General features: G+C 34.8%; 1 protein-coding gene across 6 annotated transcripts; it reads right to left on the bottom strand.

Annotated features, from left to right (window-relative positions):
• Positions 1–1,700: 1,700 nt before the first annotated feature.
• LOC126839018 (gamma-aminobutyric acid receptor subunit beta-like) lies at positions 1,701–25,628 on the bottom strand. 6 transcript variants are annotated; one of them, XM_050573919.1, is made up of 9 exons: positions 25,106–25,628; positions 23,509–23,606; positions 19,553–19,620; positions 8,564–8,790; positions 8,209–8,291; positions 7,209–7,346; positions 6,641–6,925; positions 6,202–6,551; positions 1,701–5,523 (listed from the first exon to the last, which is right to left on the bottom strand). In XM_050573919.1, exons 1-9 carry the CDS (start codon positions 25,189–25,191, stop codon positions 5,230–5,232), a joined length of 1,629 nt encoding a protein of 542 aa, XP_050429876.1. In that variant the 5' UTR covers positions 25,192–25,628; the 3' UTR covers positions 1,701–5,229. The 6 variants fall into 6 exon arrangements, with proteins under 6 accessions (XP_050429876.1, XP_050429875.1, XP_050429877.1 ...); XM_050573918.1 differs by lacking the exon at positions 19,553–19,620 and adding an exon at positions 17,208–17,275; XM_050573920.1 differs by lacking the exon at positions 19,553–19,620 and adding an exon at positions 13,666–13,733.
• Positions 25,629–27,017: the final 1,389 nt, after the last annotated feature.

The raw sequence follows: 27,017 nt of genomic DNA, 5'->3' as shown, positions 1-27,017 counted from the left end.
AAAAATCTGTAGTCAAATTTTTTTTTTATTAAGGAAAAACCCCAAAAATAGGGTAAATTTACACTTTGGCCGTAGTCAGTTTCTAGGTTGTTATGTGTGTGTGAATCGACAGTCAATAGGTAATGAAAATATCTTGGCAATACATTTTTATAGACAGACGATCAACCCTTATCGTATCTACCCTGCATAAGACTAAATATTAAATTTTAAGTACATTATTGCTAGTCTCACGATATCTTCTAAACCGCTATAACTGGTTTGAACATACTATCCACAGATTCGCATCGAAGCGTTTATTTAAAAGTGATTAATCACTTTCAGTTATAATAAAATCTGTAGACCCGTGACATCTCCGTCCCCACTATGCTCCGGCCCCACTGTACTGGCTTTTTACTAAAACTTAAACGTGTCGTATAAATTGATCTAACACATCAACTTTTGTCAAACTTCTTTAGTTGTTTTAAACCACTACACTACTAAAATAAAATAAATTACATAAAACGTCTTTCTACATAAAGTAGCGTTTTTAAAAAAAAAATGTTGTTATTCGATTACGAGACAACACAAAAACTCAAAGAAGTTAAATGGACAGCGGCGAACCATTACCAAAGCATGGTGAAAGATTAGATAAAATATACTAAATAGGTCTAGTGGGTATGAAAAGGAAAAATTATCGTAGATAGTATAGGTATATATACCTATACTATACCTATGTAGGTATATAGTAGAAACAGGCACAAGATAAAAAAGCACAAACAAACACACACACTTAGTTCCAGACAATCACAGTCTGGAATATACGTTTTTCACCAAATAAACAACAATAATGAGCGTACTTTAAGGTATCGTTGAAGAAGTCGACGACCTAATCATAGTCGACGGTTCTATGACGTCTAACCCTCTGTGTATGGAAATTGTGTCCAAAAATTTTCTTTAACCGATTAATAATCATTATTCATTACATTGATATTTTGTTAGCATTACACAGGTATTAGTTTTTTTGATTGTTTTAGTATAGGAATTGGAACAATTTACCATTTTATTTCTACTAAAAAAAGTATATAATAAAAATATGAATTTATAAAATGGGATTTTATTTGTCCTGATTTCGAACAAAATATTATGTTCTCATTTCTTGAACGTTGGGGTGAAACGTTATTTTTATAGAATGCTAGTGCACACTGCGCACAGACGAATGTACTCATTTTGGCATTTACATTGTGACAATTACCTTTTACCTGTAACTTTTTCGAAATGAATAGATGGATTTGCGATGCTAGTAGTTTGTATGAATGTCATTGCGGTTTGGTTGATCGGCTTATCGTGAACCGCTCAATATCTCACTGGGTTTAATTAATAATTGAATTTTTTTCCCATAATGTTTTTACATACAATGTGATCTCAATCAACCTACCCCCTGCCAACTTAGTTTTTTTGAAAGCAACTTTTGAAACGCATACATTTCATTAACTTTTTTAATTGACAATTATGTACTAAAAATGTTGATTGCATTCACAGTTTCGTAATCAACATTAAAAGAACTATCGATTAAAAAATTAAAAAATTAAAGAAAAGGGTAAACTACATATTTTGTTCCCTAATTCTGTTAGTTCGTTCAAAGGATGCCACGTTGAAAATAATAAAACTCCGAAACATTTTAACTTGCTTCACCTTATTTATTGAGCTTAGTGAGATTTAGTAAAACTATAATTTATTACACTTTGCAGGTATTAATAATCATAATAATAGTAATAGTAATAGTACTTAATAATAATACAACTCAAAATAGGACCGACACGACGGCACTTAAAAACAATAATAATTATAATAAAAATAATAAAAAGATGACATAATATATAGTTTATATCAACATATTATGGTATCATAGGCTAACTAAACAAGTCAAAGCGGGAAGCACCGAAAGATAACAACAAACTTGTAAAACTAAAACGTACATTCTTTTTTTTTTAATACATTTTTTAGTTTTTGAAAACAAGGGTATAGTGTATTGTAAAGTTGCAAACAAACATAATAATCTAACAGCATACGGCCGGTAAACAAGTAGGTAATCAGAGAGGAATTAATTACAATATTATAATCACTAACAAAACGAACCAATAATAATATAATTTACTGCGAATACTAGTCTTAGAACTGAACAAATTCAAATAAATAAAAAAGAAAATCATTAACAAATTTCTTTGTTTCATAACCTAACGAGATTTAGAATATCCGACGGTAGTTCTTTGTACAATATTATTGAAACAACTACCGTATTCATCATTGTTTATATTTCCATACATTTTGTATAAATATTTTGTTTTATAATAATAGTAATAATATATTTTTTTTTAAATATTTTATTGTAAATTCTAAGGAAGTCAATTATTTGTAATATAAATATATTTTTTTTTTTACGTTAAAAATGTCAAGTATACAAACGTTTTTTTATTCTAATTATAACGCTTATTTTTATCTATATGTATAATATACTCGGCCCTTAAATATGTATACTTTCTATTATTTCAATATATTAAACTTTGTTTAAATATTTATTAACGTTTAAAATGTGCGAATCACAATATTATATTATACTAAAGTGCTTTTAAAAAAAATGTTTGTTACAATATAAGTTTTAATTATAGGTACCTACGTGTTAACTGGCTTACAATTAGTGTAATGAGGGTGTTTTGTCTTTAAAAAAAGTAATCAGTTTTAAATGTATTTTATAGGTAATGCACGTTTATCATACACTCATAAAATGCGTGCATCGTATGCATTTAACACATTAAATACAAATAAAAAAAAATGGTTTATATCTTTCTATAGAATACAAAAAAAAAGGTGCGCCGTTAAACATGGGTACTTTTGAAATTAAAAAGAATAATAATAGCAATTAAATGAACTACTTAAAAGTCAATAATCGTGGTCTAATTTTTTACTGAATGGAATTGCCGAACAGAGTTATGGGAATGCTGCCGTGCTTTCAGTACTTCGGTAAGTAGATTACATTATAATATTAAAAAAAAAAAGTTTTTTTTTACATTTTTATCTTTATATACAAAATATCTGTATGCGTTTAACCGTCGGATTTATAGCGATACACAGACAAGCGGTGCAGAAACCAAAACGCGTCACTCTTGTCTGCGCAGGCGCGTACGTTTTCGTTTCTGCGCAGTGCCGTTCTCTCGCGAAACAGACTAAGCACGGCTCGTCTGTATACTTTTTATACAGCAACGGTCATTAATTGTCGTTTATGATTTTTTTAACGTATTGAAATGTATATTTTATATAAAACAAGTACCTCTATATTATTAAGTATTCATTTATGATTTATAATAATATTAGTAAGTATAATTTTTGTACATATTTTCGGATTATTCAGCGGGTATTATTTTTGTTAAGTTTGTCGATGATTTACAAAAATAATTTTGAGATATTTTTGCAAACGGGTGAATCATAGATAATAATAATAATTATATACATGAAGAAATTTTACTTAGATTAATAGTAGATTTTTTGTATAAAACCAATATGAATAATAACCTAGTGGTAATTCAAGGGTAAAACATGTAAAAAGTTAATGAATGCGAAGAGAATGGATACGTGTGATTAAACCCAACACTACGTTTAAGTGCATTTATAAAGTGTAAAAAAATGTAGAAAAAAAATCATTGTGTAAGCTAAAATAAAATAATATATATATATTTTTTAATATTACAACTTAGGATGAACCCTACGCTATATGTATATTGGTGCGATTACAATTAATTTTGTTTTTCTTCGTACAAGAAAAACCGGTGTAGAAAAAAATTACAAAAAAAAACGCTTTCAGCATTAGGATTTGCCTATATGATTTTAAACGACATTAATCGATATTGAGAGATAAAAATCAAACGCATTACCTCCCGTTTCACCTTTTATAAAATTATTATTAATTATTAATTTGTGTTTAGGTGCGAAGCTATTGTCCGGGTATTTTTTAAACAATATAATGTTTTTTAACACATTGATGGTGTTCGATGAGTTATGTGAACGCCAATTCCTTTGGACTTGCTACACATTCGAAACAAAACAGTGGTAGTAGGACGGTAGTTTTAGAATTGATAAACAAGTTCGTTTGGGTATCCAGAAGCGTTGAATATTATTTTCAAATTCAACATTTTCAGGTTACAAATTATTTCAGCAAAAAGCGTTACATCCTTTAAAATTATCGTTTAAGTACATTTTTTTTTTTAGAAAATTATGAATGATCGGTAACCAGTTTTAACAGTTGATTTATTATAACTTTTTTTTTACTTTTAATATTTAAACTTTTTCCTGCAGAGACGTTGCTGCCCACAAGTGGTGCTTGTTGGCAGAAAAAAAAATCAATAATTTTTACTCACAACCAATTTTTGTTTTTTTAATTTACACATTTTAATAACGCGGCTCGTGCCATCGAAACGAGCTGATGTCGCTATTGTTATTTTTATTTAATTAAAACAAAATTGTACAACTTACAAAAAAAATAGCGTGAACGTATTGCACGAACCTGATTGGTGGTATGGTAATTTGGCCGATGACTTTACCGATAATGGGAAGAATTGTTAGAACGAAAGCAAGTACAGTTTTTGTTTTTAAATATTTAAATGAAATTATTTTGGTGGCAAATTCATTTATCATTTTCGGTCACATTTATAAATATGAACTGCTATAAAATGTAGGTATTATTCGTTTGCGTGATAATTATGATTTTATGTCAGTTAACCGTTTATGTTATTATGTCGTGTTAGTCGGCAACTACAATGTTAATACAGGAATACCGCTATGGTTACCTACGTATTATTTCGGAAGACCCTGCAGATGTTAAAATCCTGTCTAGATTTACACAGCGAATATAATAATTATAATAATATTAATGGTATAATAAAACGTGTAGGTACACAGACTACTATACTCTGTCTCGCGAGAGAACGGCACGGCGCAGAGTCCAAAAAGCGTCGCCCTCGTATGCGCCTGCGCAGACAAAAGTAGACGGGAGCAACGCGTTTTGGTTTCTGCGCAGCACCGTTCTCTGTTCAGCCAGAATATACACATATTATGTTAATATTATCTATATCTTATTATATGTATGAAAATGTTAAATTGTATGTATTCTTCGTATTGAGCTCTTACTAAACCTAGATAAAAATTGTAATTGTTTATAGGTGTCCGTTTTGCTTTCATTCCAGATGATTGCCTCCACTCTCAATCGGCCTCGAGGAGCACCAGATCATCGGCTACCACGTCGCTGATGTGCAAGTATATGATCCAGTACATGAGGTTGAAACACACGAAGCACACGGGAAACACGATCCTGGAGTATTTGTCGATATCGCTGGGCGTGATACCGTACAGCTTGTTGATGTCCTTGCTGGGGTGCATCACGTGCTGCGGTGGCAGCGGAACCAAGTTGTCGTCGTCTCCCCGGCCGTTGATGGTGTTCTCCAGCGAACCGCCTTTTAAATAGTTTTTGGGATCGTGAGCCTTGAACCGCACCTCCTAGATCAAACGGGATCACTTACAAGAGGCACCGCGAAAACTGGGTCGTGTTATACAAAGGACAACGTGAGGATCAACACTAGGTGAGTTTTAGAGAAAATCTCAATTAAACTTGTTCTATTCACGTGTAACGATAAGCGAATTTGGTCTTTTCTTGGTCTTACTGCAAGACCGAGACTGCATGGCCAATTGCGCTCATTGCTATTCACATAACTTGAGGTTATTCTCAAATCACAGTCATTCTAAAGAGGCTATATGCACTGGATTTCATGAAACTGTAATGTTTTAGCTTGTAGTTGTACGAAACCCAACTAAAAATGTGCATTTAAAACAAGCTTTTTTCGTAGTCAACGGCAATCCAATGGCCGAGTTGTAGATTTACTAGATGTGGGACATTTTAATCGAGGCTTATCGCTCTAATTCATAAATTCTAGATAAACAAAATTATTTGAACACCTGGTACGACATGACAAACTTTAAAATATGATTTTAGAAGAAAAGGTTTTAAACAAAATAGCCAGAAATCTATTCTCAATAGCATTATGTCACACACTAGTTGTACATCGAATTACAAGACACGTTTAGCTTTAACTATAAAGACAAGGCATAGCTTTTAGAGAAAGAGAGAGAATCACTCTAATCGATATGTGTGATTTTATAACTATCTGAGACGCTTACGGTTTGTCTGGGCGCATGATCCATATCGCCGGCCAAAAGCGAACTAGGCAGCGTGCCGCCGTGCCCGCCATGGCTGTGCCGGTGGGTATCGTAATGACCGGACAGCGTGCTGTGTGGAGTCAAGCCGTGGCCTCCGTGCGACAGCGTGCCGTGGCCGGATAAGGTGCCGTGGCCGGACAGGGTGCCGTGGCCGGATATGGATCCGTGGCCGTGGTGATGGGAATGATGGGAGTGACCGTGAGAATGAATGTCGTGGCCGCCCTTTTTCTGTTCGGCTATTTTTTGTATGGCCATGAAACGGTTTTTTCTCATCTGTATCCTTTTGGCCATGTAACCAACCGTGGCGTATTCTGTAATCAACGACAAAACAAAAAGCCCAATGAAGAATAGAGGTAGAGCTTTTCATGTGAATCTTTATTCAACCGTCGACAATAATTACCGAGTAGCGATGCGAAGACCATGACGAAACAGGTGCCCAAGTACACGTCAATGGACTTAACGTAGGAGATCTTGGGCAACGCGGCGTTGGTGGAAGACATGAGCGTTGTCATTGTCAACACGGTGGTCACACCCAACGCCACTCGAGCCGGGGTTGCATTCCTGTTCAGCCAGAAACTCACCCAAGATATGATGACGATCAGTCCACTGGGTATGTAGATTTGGATGAGATAGTAGCCCATTGATCTGACAAACTGGATTTCACACGCCAATCTCGAATAGTTACCTTTAAGCGGAAACGAACGTGGTTACGGTTAGCTTGCATTGAACTCTATTATGGGGTTGGTGGTTGGGAAAGAGAAAAAAATAATCCCACCGCTAAACGACGGCGGATCTATTAAGTTTAGCTAATTTGTAATGGGAAAACTGAGGAATAAAACGATGTATTATTATTATTATGTGGAACACACAAAAAAAACGAGTTAACTAAAATTATACTATTATAACTGAGATAAGATGTATTTATACTTGCGTTTCGAGGACTTGTTTTTTCACTCTTAAAACGTTACCTGTTGTCAAGCTAATTTCCATAGCCCTCTGACGATGACCCAGCACTTTAAACTGGGGCAAAGACACTTCATTGGAGACGCCCACCGAGTTTGGTCCCTCATTCCACTTATACCGGATGTCTCTCATCGTATAACCAACTAGGGAATAGACAAACACACCCCCGCATTTAAAAATCCCGTTCCATTACACCTCAGACCCACCCATCACGTTTCGGGGACCGTTTCCATATGGTTCTGTGTTAAATTTAAATTGGATTACAGACATGAGGTTTTTTTTTTAAATTGTTTATTGCGTAGATACACATTTGACGTTTCGTTTTAATTTTGTGATGGTTAGGTCGTGCCAATCTACCTGTAGATAGGTTAATTTCGATGGCCCTCTGCCTGTGCCCGAGCACCCGGAACTGCGGCAACTGCACCTCGTTGCTAATGCCGACCGATTTAAAACCGGAATTCCATTTGTACCGGATATCACGCGTTGTGTAACCGACTGTGAAAACGTGACAACAAAAATCAGTACAGAAGGTTACGCGTCACTCAAAGTCGTCGCAAAGAAGTAAAAGTGTGACGCGAAAGTTTACAAGAAGTAATTCATAAATGTCTATTAAGCGTCGTAGTGTGCGTGTAATGTTGTTGTTTTTCTTTTTAACTTTTAGGTGCAGTTTTAAAAAGTTTTTTATGTGCATGTCGAGTGTGTATATGTGTTTACTTAACGACAAAAGTTCAAAATAACAATAATAGAATATTATATTGATGAACGGTTCGCGTTGCCGGTGAGTACAATAATCGTGCTGCGTAGGCCAGGTCCTTCTGCTCGGCACGTGGCTCAGTGCTGTTCACAGTAAGAAGGACACCGAAATCAACAAGATAATAAAATATATCAAACGTACAGACAGATTTGTTTATTTTGACTGCCATTATTTTGTATAAATTGGTCAATAAACGTTGATATATTTAAGAAAGAACGGCGTTTAATAAGGCGCGTTACGGTTATACTTACAGCTTTCTATTTCTATGTGACACAGTTGACGGTCCATCGGGAAGTACTGTAGGTTCATCGGACAAGAGGCGGTTATGGTCAATCTGCAAACGAGAACCCCCAACGACGGTGTAATTATAATGTTGTTATTGTATTTTCCAAAGGGTCATTAGTTTAAGGTTTCAAGCCTCGTGTAATCCGAGCTCTCCGCCGAAAATGCGACGACGGCCATTGGACAGACAACAACAACAATGAGAACGGTGTTTTGTTAATAATAGTTATGGCAATTGTCACAATGGTCGTCGACGACGTCTCGTAAAGGGTAGTGAAGGGGCGAAGAGGGTGAAGAGGGCTCTTTATGACAAGATTAAATTACCGAATGCTCCGAGTGATGCTGCCCGAATGGTGTATCCTTATAAATTCGTTGCTCGTGGTGGCTATGTGAAAGTATGACTGTTTCTCGTTGACAAAGAACGTGTCGGGCACCCAGATGTTCTTAATGAATTCCGATCCCACGGACAGCGTCTCGACCCCCGGCCGTTTGGTGAAGCCCAGCCGCGGATCCGTCCAAAACTGTCTGAAGTAAAAGTCCAGCGTGAAGTCCTGTTTGTAAAGGTTTTAGAAAAAAAAACAACGTTATAGCTATATTATGTGTTGATGTAAGACTTTAGACTAGACAAAGTGCCCGCTTCGACGGCCTCGCGAATCTACATACAATCTAGTATGTATAATAATATGTAAATTCGGCGAGTCGTCTAGACGTTCTTTGAGTGTACCGCGGGTGATCAAAACTAAACCCAAGACACTAATTTTCTTTGAAATTAATTTGCCATTTTCTTGTTTTACATACTAACATAAATAATAGTATACTATGTATTTTCTGGTTGTGATCACCGGAGAAAATCAGTGTCTTACCTTCGGCAAGACCACCCTGTACAGACCGGTTCAGAAAGCTCGTCGAGAACAGTTATTTTTGCTTCCTCCCGCCCCCCCCAAATCAACTTGCGACGATCTAGCGCATTGGCTTGGTTAGGTAGGAGAGGGTATTTGACATTTTTAAGATAATCTAAACGAGTTGAGCGATCTGAAACGGCCCGAGTTTATTTTCTATTTATCTATTGTATTAAAAAAAATACTATACAAATCTCTCGTGAGAAATTGTTTTTTTTTTGTAATGAAAAATAAAATATATAATAACAAACTAGATTTAATATTAAAAATTAAAAATGAATTGATTTATTCTGAGCGTAGTACCATATATTATGTTCAATATGATATCGTAAGAAACATAATAACAGCAGTAATAATAATAATAATAATATAATAGCTGGGTAAAATAAATGAAAATGTCGCGTGCATGCAGCAGGCTCAAGTCAAAAGCCAAGGTCTTAACGTGCGTTCGAGCAAAATCCTTTTGATGGGATTTACCGTTCTAAGACACTACGGTAATAGTACAACCCAGGCCGGAGCTATATATTATGTATTTTTCGTTTTGCGTGACATGCAACGCGCTTAAATACAAAATAACATGCAGTGAACATGCGACTTTTAATAATATTTCCTTCATGCACCGCTTGTCGACTAGAACTTGACGTCGGTTGTCTATAAAAAAAACGCGAATGGCGTGAACACGTTTATCTATAATATGAACAGCTGTTGTAATAGTTTATACAATATAATAATTATTGTTGAGTTTTACGCCAGTTAGCTGTCGTCTTACTATATCGGTTCGAAACAACCGTCGTCTATTCGATATTAATAATAATAATTAAAAATCTATGATTTGACGACATTTTTATTGTTTTACTATCACAAAATAGCCAGCGTAAATTCTTGGACCATTTTGGCAATTTTTGATGATTTCGTGTTCACACGTATCGTTTTTAATGAACTCGTCTACAGTGAACCGTGTAGCCCAGCTTAAAAGAGTATAAAACGACCATATTTCGATATAATATTATGTCATTTTACCGCAAAAGCAATGGCTATCGATAATAGTAATCATTCAGGTGCAACAACATAACGTAGTCCACGACGCCAACCGTCGTTTCCACAGTCAAAACACACTTTTTTTTTCTATTACGTAAAAGTATAATATTTTCTTAGACAAACGATATCATCTAATGTACAATACTCTAGTTTACAATAAAATTGAATATGATATTATAATATATTGTATTGTCGTGGCAATTTCGGCCGCTTCCGATACCGTTAAATCATTTTTTTCCTGTGGCGTAACAATAGCTTTACTAATATGTGTTTTAATGGATTTAATCTTGTTGTAAGAAAAATTGTTCACGATGAAACACAATACAGATGACCCGGAAAAATTTGATTAATACACATTAGCTTTGGACATTTTTGGAGTTTACAAAAACCGAAATAAACACAGTATTAGTAGTCGTTAGCTACCGTTGTCGTTTGTGCTGGACGACCTTTGCACTAAAATAACGGTCTATTTTATTTTCGGAAGGTCTCGGTTAAAGAAGAAAAAAAAATAGTCAAAAGTAATGGAACTGCTCTTTTCTCCTTTGGCGTTACACTCTGGCGGTTATTTTGGCTTGTTACCCGTATATAATATACACACTGCGGCAAAGGTCGTAGCACGATAACTTTGTTTAAAATACATACACACACACACGACTTGTACAACATAATACTTAGATTAAGTTTGTGTGTGTGTGTGTTTGCCCGTTTCCGGGTTAACCAATTATGCGCTCTGAAGAGCACACACACATGACTTATTTAGGGATGAAAAGCCTCTGTACGTCGGTCGGTTAGAACTTTTCTTCGGGCTTTCCTTTTGATGAAGAAGTCTTGGCTAAACGTGTTAAACACCATCTCCTCGACAAACACACGACCGCCCCTTCCGGCTCGTGTAGGTACTACTATATTATATCGTTGAAATTAATTATCTGCAATAGTCCTTTTTCCATACAGAGTGTTACCGGATAAAACGCTAATACTTCAAAGTTGAATTCAGGACATCAGCGCTAACAACTACGCTGTTATTATTTTTCCATTGAGATTTAAAATTGCTAAATTGTTAACAAACGACGTTATCGTGAAAGCGTAAAAGGAGAATCAATTGCACATATCTCTTATTACATTTTTGTATATTAAAATCTTATCACTGCATTTTATTCCAATCCATGTCATTTTAATTCTTTGACACAAATGCGCATACGATAATATAGTTGTGTCTTACTTTTATCAGTAACGTTAATTCGATTCCTAGCTGATTTTATTTTTGCTAAATTTATTTGTCGAATGTTCAATGTGTAAAACGCATTTTGTAGTCCAAGAATTTGAAATTAAACTTCAAATTAGAAAAAATTAGCTTTTGGTGTGTTAATTTTATTTTTAGGTTTTTTCCATCGCATTAACAGAATTGTATTGTAGAATTTCAAATTGTTTTAATTTTGTTATATTAGTATAATAGTGTAAGCATAATTCACAATGATTTTACACTACAAAACTTCAATATACAAAAATATACATTTATGTTGGATTGCATTATTTCACGAACGATAACTCATTAATAATTATTTATTTTTTATTTTTTTAAAGTCCTGTATTCATTTTGAAAATGTCATTCGATTCGGAAACACTGTGTATATTATGTACCGACTTCTGAGTGGGAGAACGTAGTGGTTAAAAATACAAAAAACAAAACAAAAATAATATAATATAAATAACAATAATAAAACAACATCGAAACACCAAAAACTATTTATCTCACTACGTCGCAAAAGTATAAAGTATTTCACACAGTTTCACGCCTTCAAACGGTTTTGTCGTAAAAGATTATTGCCGTTTTTCAGAGACTTAGATACAACATATATTGTATTATAATAAATTCAATAGGCGATTCGAAATTGAGCGGACGGTAAGTGAAATGAACCACGATCCTCAACATCCAATCTTTGGTAACGTGAAAATAAATGTTTATATCTGTACCGGAGTTTACTGAATTCTTTAAAGCTGCTACCCATTACATCTTAAAGGCTTATATATGTACAATATGTGTGTCAAATTTTTAGTGTAACCGGATGATCTTGACTGATGTTTGGACTTATACATATAAAGTGGCTTAGGTTAAGATTTCGTCGTCAATTTCGAATCGCCTCATTCGACAAGTGGGTAAAAGGCAGGGTTTCTTCACGCCTCGGATTTTCGGGGAACACTCAAAAATGCAAACGGACGCTGGACCAACCGGCACTCCCTAGCGATGGCGAGGATATGAATAATTTGGCGTTTGTAGCCAATGCAGATGTTTAATCACACATAACATAATAATATGCTTCGAGTATAGATGTTTCCGGAATTTTTTAGAAAAATAGTGACTCTATGGCAAGGAGGGTCGCAAACAAGTGAAATATTATGAAGTAAGAAAAAAGGCTAACCGCAGTGTGACCAGAACGACGATTTTAAATTTCTCTGGTACATATTTTGAATTTTAGTTGACTACTGCAACCACGTGGTACAAAACATATTATGACTAAACAGTTATAATATATTATCATAGTATCGTGGGAAATTCAAATTCATCTATTGATTTGTATAGTTGTGCAGTGTTTGACAAGTTATACAAAAAGTATTTATTTTTATTCGAATTGGTCACACTGTCGATCGCCTTCTGGATTGCTTCGTTGCCGAGTACAGTACTATTTATATATTTTTACATGGTGTTGCATTGTTTGTAAAAAAAACGATATAAACGTTACACGGTTTTATGAAGTGAATATAAATCAACAGTTATTGGTGATAAACATTTTTTTAAGAGGATTGAAAGCGATTTGATTTTTTTTTAATTTACTTTAGAATTTAGACCAAAAAATTTGAATTTTGACTAGCTTAAGTCACACAATTTTGTCACGACGAAAGCACTGTTTACCGTCAAAATGGCTTTTAATCACGGAAGACGTTGAACATACTATTACCTAGAAGCTTATATAAATTAAACCTGAAAACATAAATTGACATTTATTGAAACCGCTTTTTTCTTATATATTATTGTCTTTTCATATACCAGTAAATTTTTAGGAATGCGGCTGTAATGTCGGGGAGTGGCACCGGTTGGCAAAGCAACGGATTTGCATGCAGGGAACGTCATTTAGTTCCTTTATAATATTAATATTATCATCAAAACGCAACACATAATAATAATGATAATAATATGTTTGCGGTAGGTATATGGTTCAATTGAAAAATCCAAAACGCTTTTTTAAATTTTTTTATTGGATTACAAACAAATATTAGATTTTGAAACGAAGAAGCAGTATAAAGCGTCGGTACCGTTATGGACGAATTTTGATAAAACGCAGCTTAAAAAAAAACATAACAAAAACGAAAAGACAAATTATCGAACACTATAGTGAAAAGAAAATATGGCATATAATTATTTGTAATTATATGTAACTGAAGTATAGTATGTTATCATTGTTAATAATTATATTGATATTTAGTTTTGTGTACCATTAGTACTTCGGATACGGAGCTTATACTGAGAACATACATGGTGACTCCAACCTCTACTGGGGGCCCTGCAATAATATTAGGTAACATTTAAATACTACATTATTATAGTTACAGTTTATTATTATTATTATTATAATTAAGCACATAGTTTTTTTATTTTCTCATACTCATAAGTGTATGAAGCGTTATGAGTTTTGAATGTACGGGGTAAACACATATGTTCACCTTCGTTTTATGAATAAAATGTATGTATACACAACAGAAGCAAGTTTCAGTATGAAACCCAATCATAAAATGTATTGTCTCCTTTACGACAAATTAACTTACAACTCCTATGTAAAATTGCCAAAAAACAGTATGAGACATCCGACATTTCTTTTCTTATCAAGTAGGTACATTTTTTTTTACAAGAAAACGTTTGACGTGTGAAACGCGCATTTTTATACAAAGATAAAAAAAAAAATAGTGAACAGTTTAGGCAGAATGAACGAAAAATGAGAATTTCCCTACACCTTTCAGCACTACTCATTTGTCGATCATATTCAAGATGTCCGACACATGCTTTTATGTCGTACCATAAGAGCCAGCATGTAAACATTTCTATAGTTTCTTTTCTATTTATTCTGTGATAAAAGTACCCCAACGACAGCAGTGTATTATTATCTTTAAAGAACCCTACTCCCGGGCAAATGAATTGTCGTGGAATAAAATAATTCGGTATACTAACGTCACCGCCGTACTCGGTTACTTAGTCCCGGCCGCCACTATAAAAACAACCGAGGCGGAACGTGACGCCAGTTGTATAGTGTTTGCGCGCGCCCCGAGGGGGAGGTTCAAAAGCCGTATGCCACTTACATGTAACATATCGTATTTGGGTCATGTTTGGCCAAGCCCGTCGCGACGGCGCCACACACACGTCATAACGGCCGTTAGATATCACATGTATTATGTGAGGTTATGTGGGTCAACCTAGCAAAGGAAAAAAAACCAGGGATAAGTATAGTACGGGACTGTCGACGGTTAATTGTTCTTTATTGGATTATACGGAGGCTCCTTTGTTGTTGTTGTTTTTTTTTAAAAATAAATATTCGTTTTATCATTTCCCGTCTCTAAACTAAGCCGAAATGGCATTTCCGGAATACGAAACCGCAGTCTGAAAGCCACGGATTCGAATCCTCAGCAAGAGGTTCTTTGTATCCGGTTAGGTCTTTTTATACTGTCACTCTCTCCCTCTCTCTCGGCTCTAGTGTTTTTTTTCTTATTATTGTTATTATTATAATCAACGACCCCTTCGTACATAATAACATATTCAGAGAGCGTATAAGGTTTACATTCTACATAATATGCTGAAGTCACACAGCCGTTCGTGGCCCAACGCCTTCATAGCTCGACCCCCATGAATACCAAACGAACGCATTCAATAATGCAGAACCATTTCGGCGCTTTCTCTAGTACACACAGTATACATCCAATACTATTACTATTATTACTACTACTACTACTACTACTGCTAATATTAATACTCCTATAACTACATCTGCTGCTGCTGCTGCTGCTAATGCTGATTCTGCATACATTACACAACGGCCACAACCTCACAGTGAATATTTGAGCAAGCGATTGCCGTTTGCAATAATGGTCGAGAAACTCCATAGCAACGGCTCTGGACTAGTACTAGAGGGAACCGATTTCGTTTGGTATGAAAATGTTTTGTGTTTGATTAAACGAGACTTCAATATTAATCTATTAACGACATTTAATGTCATTTTCAGACGATAATATCATCAAGGAATTTAAGTTTTTCTGATTAACAGTTGTTCTATATTTGTTTTTTATAAAAGCTAATTGTCTGTAAAATGTATCTATGACGACCACATTGTGTGTTGAGGCTCGAAAATGTTAAGATGGTTAAACACAAGTGGACGGAAACCAAGCAGTTTAAACTGAAGTTTATACATTTTTACTTTGGTTATTTTTATTTTCTTCTTCCTCATCTCATCTCGTACTAATGGAATAAGCCAACTAAATCATTTCTATCCATTTCTACATTCACACTATGGATCTTCTTCACATCCACCTACTTCTTCTTCTTTTTCTTTAGTCTAACTCTACCACTACATCACTCTGCGCTAATCTCTCTTCAATATTCTACCATTGTCTCGCATACCTGAGGCCAAAAACCTACAGAACCTAATCTATTTACCACTGATCTTTAATTATTTGGAATTAGTTGAATGTTATTAATGAGAACAACTCTGTACGGACTCGTGGCTGTATTATTCGAAGAGAGTCGTTATAAATTATATTTCGACATTAATTATGCACCTAGGTAACTATTATAATAGTGAAACCTTTTAAATCCTATTGACGTGACCCAATTCCATCGAGTAATTAACTATTTATTTCCAACACAATTTTTTTTTTGTACCCGAATAATATATCCGTTGCCTATCAAAACCTACGACGGTTAACGGTGCGTTAATAACAACAATTCTATTATTAACTATATTGATTAAATAGTTTTTTATTGGCCTTTTTATTTATTTTTTAACTTCCTACCTTTGAAGTGAAACCTTTACCGGAATTGTAAGTTATATTATGATTACACGGTTGATTTTAATTTTAATAATAAAAAAAACCTTTAAAACCGGCTACAACCAACAATGTGTGGTAGCATGTAAAAAATGTGTCAAGTCGTTATTTTGTGACAAATAATTGTTGTTTACACCGAAAAATTTAGGCAAAAGTCTCTGTCGGTTCAACTATTATGATATAGTCTCACTTCACGATGAAATTGTAAACGAATGTGCGTTCAGGGTTAACCTATTGTGTTTGTTTTACTATGTAATTGAAGGTAGGTCATGAACAGACACTTAATCTTTGAGCACCGAAACGACTGCATACAAAAAAATAGAGTGCTGTGTGAATAACACACATTCTGATCGAATCTATAATATTCCACTGTGTTTACTGGTAAACGGTTAGTATAAAAGCCATCGTCTATTAACTATGTTTATATGTATACCATTTATTCCAAAGTAAACGGAGCAAGTGAAATAGTTAGATAGAAAGAGAGAGAGAGGGGTGGAGGGGGTGTAACTACTATTAAACAGGCGTGCTTCAACCCCTACGCTAACAATAAAGCGTCGTTTGCTAAATAAACTCTTTGAACATTATCGATTACAATACAATAGTAAGTGTATGTTTGAACGTGTTCATGTAATATTTGTAAACGAATAATATATTATTTATAGTCAAATATTTTACCGAATTTTTTTTTTTTTTTTTACAAAACTATGTAATAATATCATAATATAATAACGATATTAACAATATAATAATATTGTATTATGTATAATATAATATATTATGGTTGCATATATCTAAGTAAGTATCTAACTATGAATATAGTAAGTGATAATTATAATAATATAAAGTATGCTAATAATAGACAAGATCAACGAGTATTCTGGCAGTATATACGTTATAGAAAATATATAAAAGCAAAAATTGTTCCTAAGAAAAATGTATATGTGTACCATTTGGACTTCGGACAACGAACTGATACTCAACACGTACATGGTGACACCGACTGTGACCGGCGGACCTGAAAATCCGGATGTATTGAAAACAACCTGAGTCTATTTCACTTCTTAATTTTTTTATTAAAATAAAATAATGTTTATCGTCAGTAAGTACACACTATTATAAGAACAGTAAATATACAATAATGTAAATTATAGATGTATTACCATCAGAGATGGGCGTAGGTACTGAATTTGTGTACCGATATTATTTTAATTACTGCTGCTAAATAACATCAGTTGTTTTTTTATTAGAAAGCAGCAATTATATTATACTTTGCCCATCTCTGTTTACCGCGTAGGAACTTAATATTTTGTTGTTTTTTAAAAATAAATATAAAACAACATTGGTCAATATTAATATGTTGTTACGCTTTTGACCGCCGGGATACCTGGTATTATATATATTTTTTTTTATAGTGAACATAAACCGAGTTTAATATTCTGATGTGTGTTTAATGTATGTAGAGGATTTTTTTTTTATGGAAAGGTCGTGTCCATGTAATTAAATACCGTGCCTTTTTTATTCGTGTGCCACACACTCAATCCACGGTTGACAACAATTTATTTGCACACAATCACGCGACATCACTTAAACGTGATTTGTTTACATTTTTTCATTCACAATTTATTTTATCAAACCGAAAATGAGATTAATATATTTCACAATAACGTGCCAGATAATTTGCAATAATTCTATTTGATCGTGTTTAAAACATTTTGCACAACAGACAAGTGCAACGCTGTGTCAAAAGTGAAACCCCTAACCCTACAAAATAATATTACAATGGCGGAGACGAAAAATAATTATGCCGTTGAGAATGAAAAATATGAAAATTATAATAAAAAAAAAATAAAATAAAGGTTTGTAAAATTTGGATTGGCACGTTGTAAAACGAATAATAATTATAACAATTACACAATAAACGTCAAACGCGAGATTCCTTTTCAAATTATAACAATATATAGCAATACTTAGAACATAGTATTTAGAACCGAAGCATTCTCTAAGTAGAATATTATATGCAAGTAATAAAATATCGTACATAATGTTTTGCGTGCCCATAAATTAATCGTTATACGCCAACTGGATTTTCATGATTTCCAAAAGCCATAAACTAAAATATAACTCCAAAAGCAAAATAAACGTCATTAGCCGGAAACTAGCAATTTAAGTTAATCGAGAACATTAGGTAAACGAGAATATTTGTTTTCGAATATGAGATTCGAAACTTTTAATGATAATATACATTTATATTATATACAGGGTGATATTTTTAACGGCCTACACAAGTTTACTCTTGAAAAAACTGCAATTTTCTAACGTCTCTCTTTGGAAACATTCTTATTTATATTATAGTACAATATTAGACAACATTCATATGTTTTTTAGTATTTGCTAGAGCCCTATATCAACTTACAAAACTTTTTAAAAATTATAAGTCAAAATTTTCAGAAAATCATTCCTAATCTTAGGAAGATAATTAAATATACCTATACGTTATCGTTTAAGTTTCAAAAGTTGATGAAGCTCTAGAAAATAATCATAAAGATAAAAATTTGAACTCTGTCTCATATATATTATACTTTTTTTTTTTTTTAAATACCTAGTTATTTTCTCACGGAAAAATATTTTTGAATATTGTTACGCGAAAATGACGACATGAAATTTCTTGTATCCAGCCCAATAACACATCCACGTTAAAAGAAATACTACAAAGTTACAATTATTTTGAAAGTAAACTAGTGTAGGGCGTTAAATGAATCACCCGGTATATAATATATATATTATATCAAGGAAACTATGATGTTTTTTTTTGTTTCTTAAAATATGATGTACGATAATATGTATCTATGTATATAATATTATATGCCTAAGTCAAATGCTCGACGATATTCTACAGCGTGCTTCTAGTTGAAAATACGTTTTACAAAGCGGATAGAAGTTCGCAAAAAAGTTGTAATTTATTTGTATATGTATATACATAAAACAATATCATATTATTCAATCATTATTTTCTTATTTATGTATATTCAGTATAATATTTAGAAGTTTTTTTTTTAGTTTCAAACCAAGTTTTCTCAGTCAAGATCGTTTATAGACACTACGAATTCGTTAATTATCATAAAAATGACGGTAAAAAGTGGAAATGAAAACCGGCAAAAAAAAAATAAATAAAAAATAATAATAAGAGATAATAGAAAAAATATGAAATATAATGTTAAGATAAATAAATGATGTTTTTTTTTTTTTAATAAATATTTCTATGCGTTCCGGTATAGTATATATTTGTGTGTACCATTTGGACTTCGGATAAAGAGCTGATGCTCAGCACGTACATGGTGACACCGACTTCAATTGGCGTACCTGAAATTTGGTACATTAATATACAAACAATATGTAGAAAACACATAAGCTCACTTTTTGTTCAATTGTATATTAGGCAAATATTAGACTAGTGTATAGTTGACTACTTCCGACACTACCCGGTAGTGGTATAGCTACACAATGAATGGGTTTATGTATTCACTTAAAATATTTCATTTACTTTACTATAGAAAATCGCTTCCAAATAAGACATTTCGGTGCGAATCTGCTTAAAATTACATTTTTAGATTAGAGTTGATTGATTGCCCGTCTATGATGATTTGTTGTCGTTTTTACCCATCTCTAGCAATTAACAATGTAATGAAAACATTTTGCTGATACAAATAAATAGATCTATTTTTAAAGAGTTATTGCACGCCGCTATAAGATTGAAAATATCTACATTTTTTCCTTGGTTTTTAAAGGAGAAGGAATACATTTTTTTAAATTGTACTTTGCCTTATATGCCACTTTTTAGATGTACGATTTGTTGGCTTCCTACATGAAATCAATTCAGCGAGTTAGAAGATATCGTGGATTTAGACCAGCAAAATAATTGTTATTAAAATATATATTATAAGAAACAATACCCCTTAGCTATACATCAAAGCTATAAGTAAAACGGTTCTCTCATGTTTTTGTTTGATATCGTAAAACAACAAAAAGGATAAACTATGATGTAATAAATCGGCAAAACTCGATCACCCTGTACCGTATACTGGGCATTTTTTGTTTTTAATAACGTCTTACATATTGTTATGGTTTTAATGTGGAACACATTTTACAATATATGTCCGAAAATAGTGAACATATTATCTAAATGTATGCGTCTAAATGTATAATCAATTTAAAAATATAACTTTATCTCACCTAGGACCAATACTTAATGTTTATACTGAGGTCATGATCTTACTACTTATGAGTATGGTTGTACTGTAAAACGCTGATGAACTTAGAATTAGATTTATTTGTTTATTACCCAAATTAAAATTCAAGAGCTTTCTTCTAAATTATTTGCGGTATAAGTACCTATGCTCAGTTACAAAGATTATGTCATACCTATAACGAGATCTTATCAAGTGATATTAAATCATATTATGTTGTGTAGGCAATTTTCGTTTTAATTAAAACTCAAAACCAGAAACTTTTGGACGCTGCTAAGTGTTCATTTGAGCCCACGGTTAGGTTAGGTAATAAATAACGTTCGAAATTGGCTTGGACTTGTAAACACAATAAATAACGCGTTTTGTTGAAACACAATGAATAGAGTCTCCTTCTATTATTTTATCTACAAAATGAATTCGAACGCGAAAGACCCGACAACTCGTACATAAATCAAACGGGACGGAAAAAGATTTTTGAAAACGTGCTCAAGGTATGCAATAATATGGTAGTAGAGTTAATGAAAACTATTTGAAATTCCCCAATTGTCTACGTGAAGGCGTTTCTCGATTTAATCGCTATTCAATTAGAACCCCACTTTTAAATCACATTTAGAAGTACCTACAATAAAACTGTCTGACGCCTACAAGTTTTATCGATTAAGCACACAACATAATAGAATATTTTGCTCGTTATAATCGTTAATAGAAAATAAAAATATTATACAGGTACTATCGCTCCAGTATGTTATTAAGTCTAAAAAAATTCTATTGGAATGTAAACATATATTATTATCGTACCACAAATGAAACCCTCCTCAATTTAGTGTGATCACATTCTAGAAATTAAATTGTCGTACAATGAATTTTTTAATAATATTATTATGTACAATATATGTTATCAAATAATTTGTGATAACAAGCAATAAATTCAACGTGCTTAGTTCTGAAACAATAATTTCTCATAAATAATTTGTTTTCTTCCGGTTGATACTCTTAGTTGAGAAGGGTTTCGGTTTGTTTACATTTTCATAGCAAAAATTACATTGCTTTAATAGGAAGGGCGCCATCTGATTGTAACTAATCTGTGAAAATATCACGTTATAATGGCATATTTATATATTATAAAAATATGTATACTTATATGTGTACTATGTATACCGTCGCTTAAGATGCCACATCACAAATCTTATTTTACTCAACTTTACAGGAGAACAAAAGAATCAATTTTAACTACCATTCAATAACCATGTAACCATTATTCGATTATAGCGTTATCTATTTTCTTTATCATAAATATAAGCCCCGAGAGTCGATTGGCCGCGAAAATTTAAACAAAACAGTGTGGCCAAATTGATTTGGCCGATAAACAAGACATTATGAGTAAGTGTAGCATCTTGAGCATAGATAATAAAATAATGGATAGGCCATGCCGGAATGGAGAAGAGAGGAAGACAGTTCTTTTTCCACAGTAGTGTCTAATATCTATGTCTCTTTCTGGATAAGGAATTGCCTATATGTATAGCTTTATGACGTTGTCACTCCTTGTTGTTATCACTTTATTCTCCGGCGTACGCCACAAACGTGTACGTACAATGTAGTATTACATACATACAGTCGGGCGTCATGATTTCATAGGAAACAATGAGAGAGTACCAGTGTGAAAGACAGAACGAGAAACGCGATGGAAGAAAAACAATAATAGTAATAGTAATATACGTTAGGGTGAGATGGGTGGGAAAAAAGAGCGCCCGCAAGCGGCTGAAACCGAAAGTAAAGCGGCGGTGGGCGCTACAGGTCAAATCGATTTCGGCGGCTCCGAGATGATGTGGGACCAAGTTTATACGCCCACACGCTGCAGCTCAGCTACCACCATACCTGCATCATCTGCCCGACATATTGTACAATACAATATAACTCCCTGGCGTTAACACACACACTCATACATACAGACCAACTGACGGTCAATTGTTTACCGTGTGGTGTTGGGTTTGTCTTGCTCCAATTCATCCCCCTTGCCCAGCACACGTCCAAACTTAACTGTTTTTGGTTTTCAACGGATTCGTGATATTTTCAATCACTTTAAACTGACATTAGGTACTCTTTATAGTCACTATCGACTACTGTCCTGGAGTATATAGAAATGTATATTTATTTATAATCTCCTCAGATTCGGCTCCTGACCGAAATTCGCTGCGTCCACGTAGCAGTTGGTTATTATACTATCAGTTCAGAGCAAAGAGCAAGCTTTTGTAAAGTCCCATCTAGCAGCGTAGGTAATTCAAGTGTTATTGTCAGGCAAACAATGCCGATGGCATATGGTACACGGGTGTGATGAGTGGATTTTTTTTTTGAGACATAGAGTTCTACATATTGTTTACTAATATTGAAAGCCAAAGATATTGCTCCTAGAGACTATTCCCATTTCATTAGACGCGTTAAATGATAATATAGCATTAAACGTTTTCAAATGTGGTTCTTGTAAGTTATAAAGAAAATATACTTAAGACACTTGTACGCTATGTGGCCAATGTACTTGCAACATCGGTATTATTATGGCATTGAGCCTTGGCAAGGATCGTTTTGCAACAGAAAAAAACTTTGTACCTATGTCTTTATTTTCACTTCATTTAATCGTAGATCCCGTCAAAGTAGAACCGTCATCCATCGCCGTTTTAAAATAGGCAATGTTTTCGACAATGTGCAAAAGTCTAAAATAGTAACGTTTAGAACATCATACGACCATATTTTTCTACCAAATTAATTTCTGCTTCTTTTTGTTTTTAAGGTTCAACAGAGAAATGCGATGAATGAGAAATTCATTTATAAAAAAAAAAACGAATTTCAATAACCGTCTGACTACCCATGTAAGTTATCCAAACACAGTTTATCATCTATGGTCGGATCATAGGGCGTAATTGACTGCAGTAATAATATACAATATATTTTTATAGTTAGTAATAGACATAGGTTAATAGGATTTAATCTGTTTTGACGACACACTCACCTCCATAGTTTGGTCTTACTCGTTTGTCATAACTCGCGCTGAACGAGTCGAGTATAGCCGATATATTTACGTCACCGAACATACTGCTGCCGGGGGCACTGAAACAGAACAAGAAGTCCAACACTTAAGTCGTACACACTAACAGCTATATATTTCGACGCCTGTATAATATATATATTGTGTGAATATTATTTTCTCTATCGTGTTACCGCAGCTAGAAGCTTAGCGTTTGCCAGTCGGACGCGCCGGGCAAAGACAAAACCCACAAATCCTTTTTGCGGGTCGGTCGAGATGGAAGAGGCGGAGAGGAAAAAGTCGCGGAGAAAAGATAAAGAAACGCTTTGCGGAAAGTCGTTTCTGAGTTTTTTTTTTTTTGTGAATGACGCGTGATTATGTAAAATTTCTCCCTCGACAAAAAGGTCGCCAATAAGATAAACAAAAGAGCAAATCCCACCGCCGTGCTGTGCGACATAAATTGTGTCGCACATTGTGACACATAAATTACTTTTGTCGCCTTAGACGTTTTTCTTTTTCCCATGTCCGTCCCTTCTCTTTTTGTTTACCTTTCTGTATTTTGTAAAACCGGCAACCATCTCCTAAAGACTACGCCACTATAATATTATGTTGAATCAATAAATTATTATTATTATTATTTGTCATGTTATTGGCCGTAAGTTTTTGTTTACATTGAAAGTTGTGCTTTCTAGAATTCTGTGTTAATATGTTACGTGACTAGCTAGTTAAAATGGACATTGGACTTTTTTATGATTTAAATGGCGTGTCGTTAACACGAGGTATATCCTAGCACTTAACATATTAATGTTTATATTTTTTCTAGATTATTATCCATTCGAAACTAGCACAAATCGTTCAACAACACCCTGTGTATCAGTTGGACTGATCGTTTAATGTGTAAAACGTTGTGGTGGTGGTGGTGGTGATGATTTATAACGATTGTGCACGGTGTCTCGCATGTTTACGACCGTATTGTGGGCAACGTCATAAAGCTGAGTGCTTAAAAGAGGCGTGGCCTTTGGTATAAATCCAGATTTGAGTTAAAAAAAAAAAAAAAAAAACTACATTTTCCGAGGGTGCTACTCTAACCGCAGGAGTAGTTTTATTATGGGTCGTTTAGACGGGGTTTTTCATGTATAGCAAAATACGCTCAGACACCTGTGTGCATCTGACACACGCCTGACGGCCGGTAGTATAAAGTTTTGGTCGACAACAACAACAAAAAAAAATGAAGTAAGATTGTGTCGTTAAAAAAGCTCTATATTATGCTCCGTGCCAGGTTATGACAAAAACTAACAATTAATTTAGATATTATACTATACACACTAACCGCGTCCGGGCCAAAACGCCAAACCGTGTAACAGTTAAAGCGTTGTAGGAGTTAAGCGGCTGCGATTGTAGGTAAAAAAAAACAATATATGCACATGTACATAACGGTCAATTACAATTTACACAACAGGACACAGTCTTTTTGATAGACGGATCAAGTCAACGGCAAAATCGTTATCTCCTAGATTTGACAGTAAGACAAGGTCCGCAAGGTGGGAAACGCTGTGCTAAGTAACAATGACATTACACTCACGCTGTATGGACGTTTGGCGTGTAGGCCGACAAGGCGACGCAGGCGACAAGCCATGCCGATACTGTGTGTGGGGTACGGCTGGTCATCGCGGGTGTTCGGGCGTGGCGGCGTCGGCTTGGTGGTCGTACATGCCGTCGGTTACACGGGCGGCCGCCGCGGCGACACCTGAAGCCGGGATGGCGGCATGCACGGCTGGCCGCTGCTGTGCTGTCCGAGGTGATGACGATGACGGTAGGGGACGTGTGTACGAGCGAGCCCCGGCTGCTGTTCTGGTGTGCCGGACGTTGGCGATCCGGCGGACAAACTGGCGACGGTAAAAAAAATGGAAACTTTAAAAGCGGAAAAAAAAAAGAAAACCTAACAACCCGATATATTTATTCGAAATTAACAACGTTCACTCGAAACCCCGACGCCGGTCGACTTAATTTTTGGCTTTCGCGATACGGTGCCGGCGCGTCGAGCGATCCCGGAGCTCTCTCCTGGTATTTTTGCAATGCTCACCCGCAAGCAGCTGCTCGGCGGCGGCGGCAGCGGCAGTGTACCGACGCCCGCCCGCGGGGGCGCCGCCCGGCTCGAGCGCGACGGAACACGGCACACGCGCGACGATTACCCTCCGGCGCGCCGGGGTACCGTGCCGCCACCGTATTGATTCAACGGCGGCGGCGGCGGCGGTGGCGACCTCCCTATGCGTCCCCTCTCGAATTGTCCACAACTGCCCCCTCCGCCCCCGCGTTTTCACCATAATATAATACTCTAGTCACAGAGGGAGTTATTAGTAGGAGTTGAGCCGGATTTAAAAAAATGCCCCTTTTTTTTTTACTTTTCCTTCTTCCTCAAGCCCGTGTACCGAAATCTCTCACGTGTCACCGACATTATGGTGTACAATGTACCTGTGCACACACGACCCACGCGAAGAGCCCTTAATCAAAGCGCAATTTTCGTGAAAAGGGTTAGAACGACAAAAAACGGCCCTGTGGTCTTCTCTAAGCCCGTTCTCGTAATGACGTTACGATGACACTTTAGCAAAACTATACACGGTACAAGCCGAATCGACCCTTAGTTTTCGGTTTACTTTAGGTTATTTATTTTTAGTTTCCGTGTAGTTTAATCCCAAAATCCGGCACTCGTCTTTTCCACTAAAGCTGCAACCGAAATATATGCAAATAAACACTGTTGTCAAGTGATACACTCCCAGGATTTGGTAAAATCTAACTTTGTCATTTCTAAATCTAAAATTAAAAAATGGCATCTGGTTATTTTAATTTATGAGAATGACGAGCAAACAAAAAACGGGTTTGTACTGGATTTGTATAAACGGAACCTCACTTTCATATTAGGGTGGCTCTATAAGATTAAGACACCTGAAGGGGCTTTGTTTATAGGAGCAACTAGACCTACATTTTAGTGGGTACTAAAGTTATGTATACCTGACTAAACATTCTTATTTAAAAAAAATTAAATATAACATAATATATTTGGAAACAAAAATTTCTAAAATAAAACATTTGAACAAAGTATGTAGGTAAGTTATTAATATTTTATACGTAAAATTCAAGGAATGAGGGTTGAATTCTTAAGGGTGGCAATTTTCAGCCTGGGTATGCTAAAGTCCCCCTACAACCGCTCTAAAAGCTCCTATGGCTTTGTCATACTCCTCTTTATCCTCATACCCGGCCCTGTTAATGTGGAACAATTCAAACCACTTACACCTTAAATATTAGGAAAACTGGGCGCTGTTTGAATTTCATACCGATGATAAGAAACTGGGCGCAGTTTACATATAACCTTTTTCCACTTGATAAAAACTCGGGCGCAGTTTACATATGCCCTTTTTGAACCAAATTATAATCGGGGCGCAGTTTACCTAATATAAGGTAATTTGGGCGCAGTTTACGTATGCCCGACAAATCTG

Source organism: Adelges cooleyi, unplaced genomic scaffold, assembly GCF_023614345.1.
Source record: "Adelges cooleyi isolate 19-005CV unplaced genomic scaffold, UGA_ACOO_1.1 ACOO_flye_CR_arks_rails_tigmint_CR_PRNA_30, whole genome shotgun sequence".
NCBI classification, from domain to species: domain Eukaryota; kingdom Metazoa; phylum Arthropoda; class Insecta; order Hemiptera; family Adelgidae; genus Adelges; species Adelges cooleyi.
This window is presented reverse-complemented; position numbering and strand designations above follow the sequence as displayed.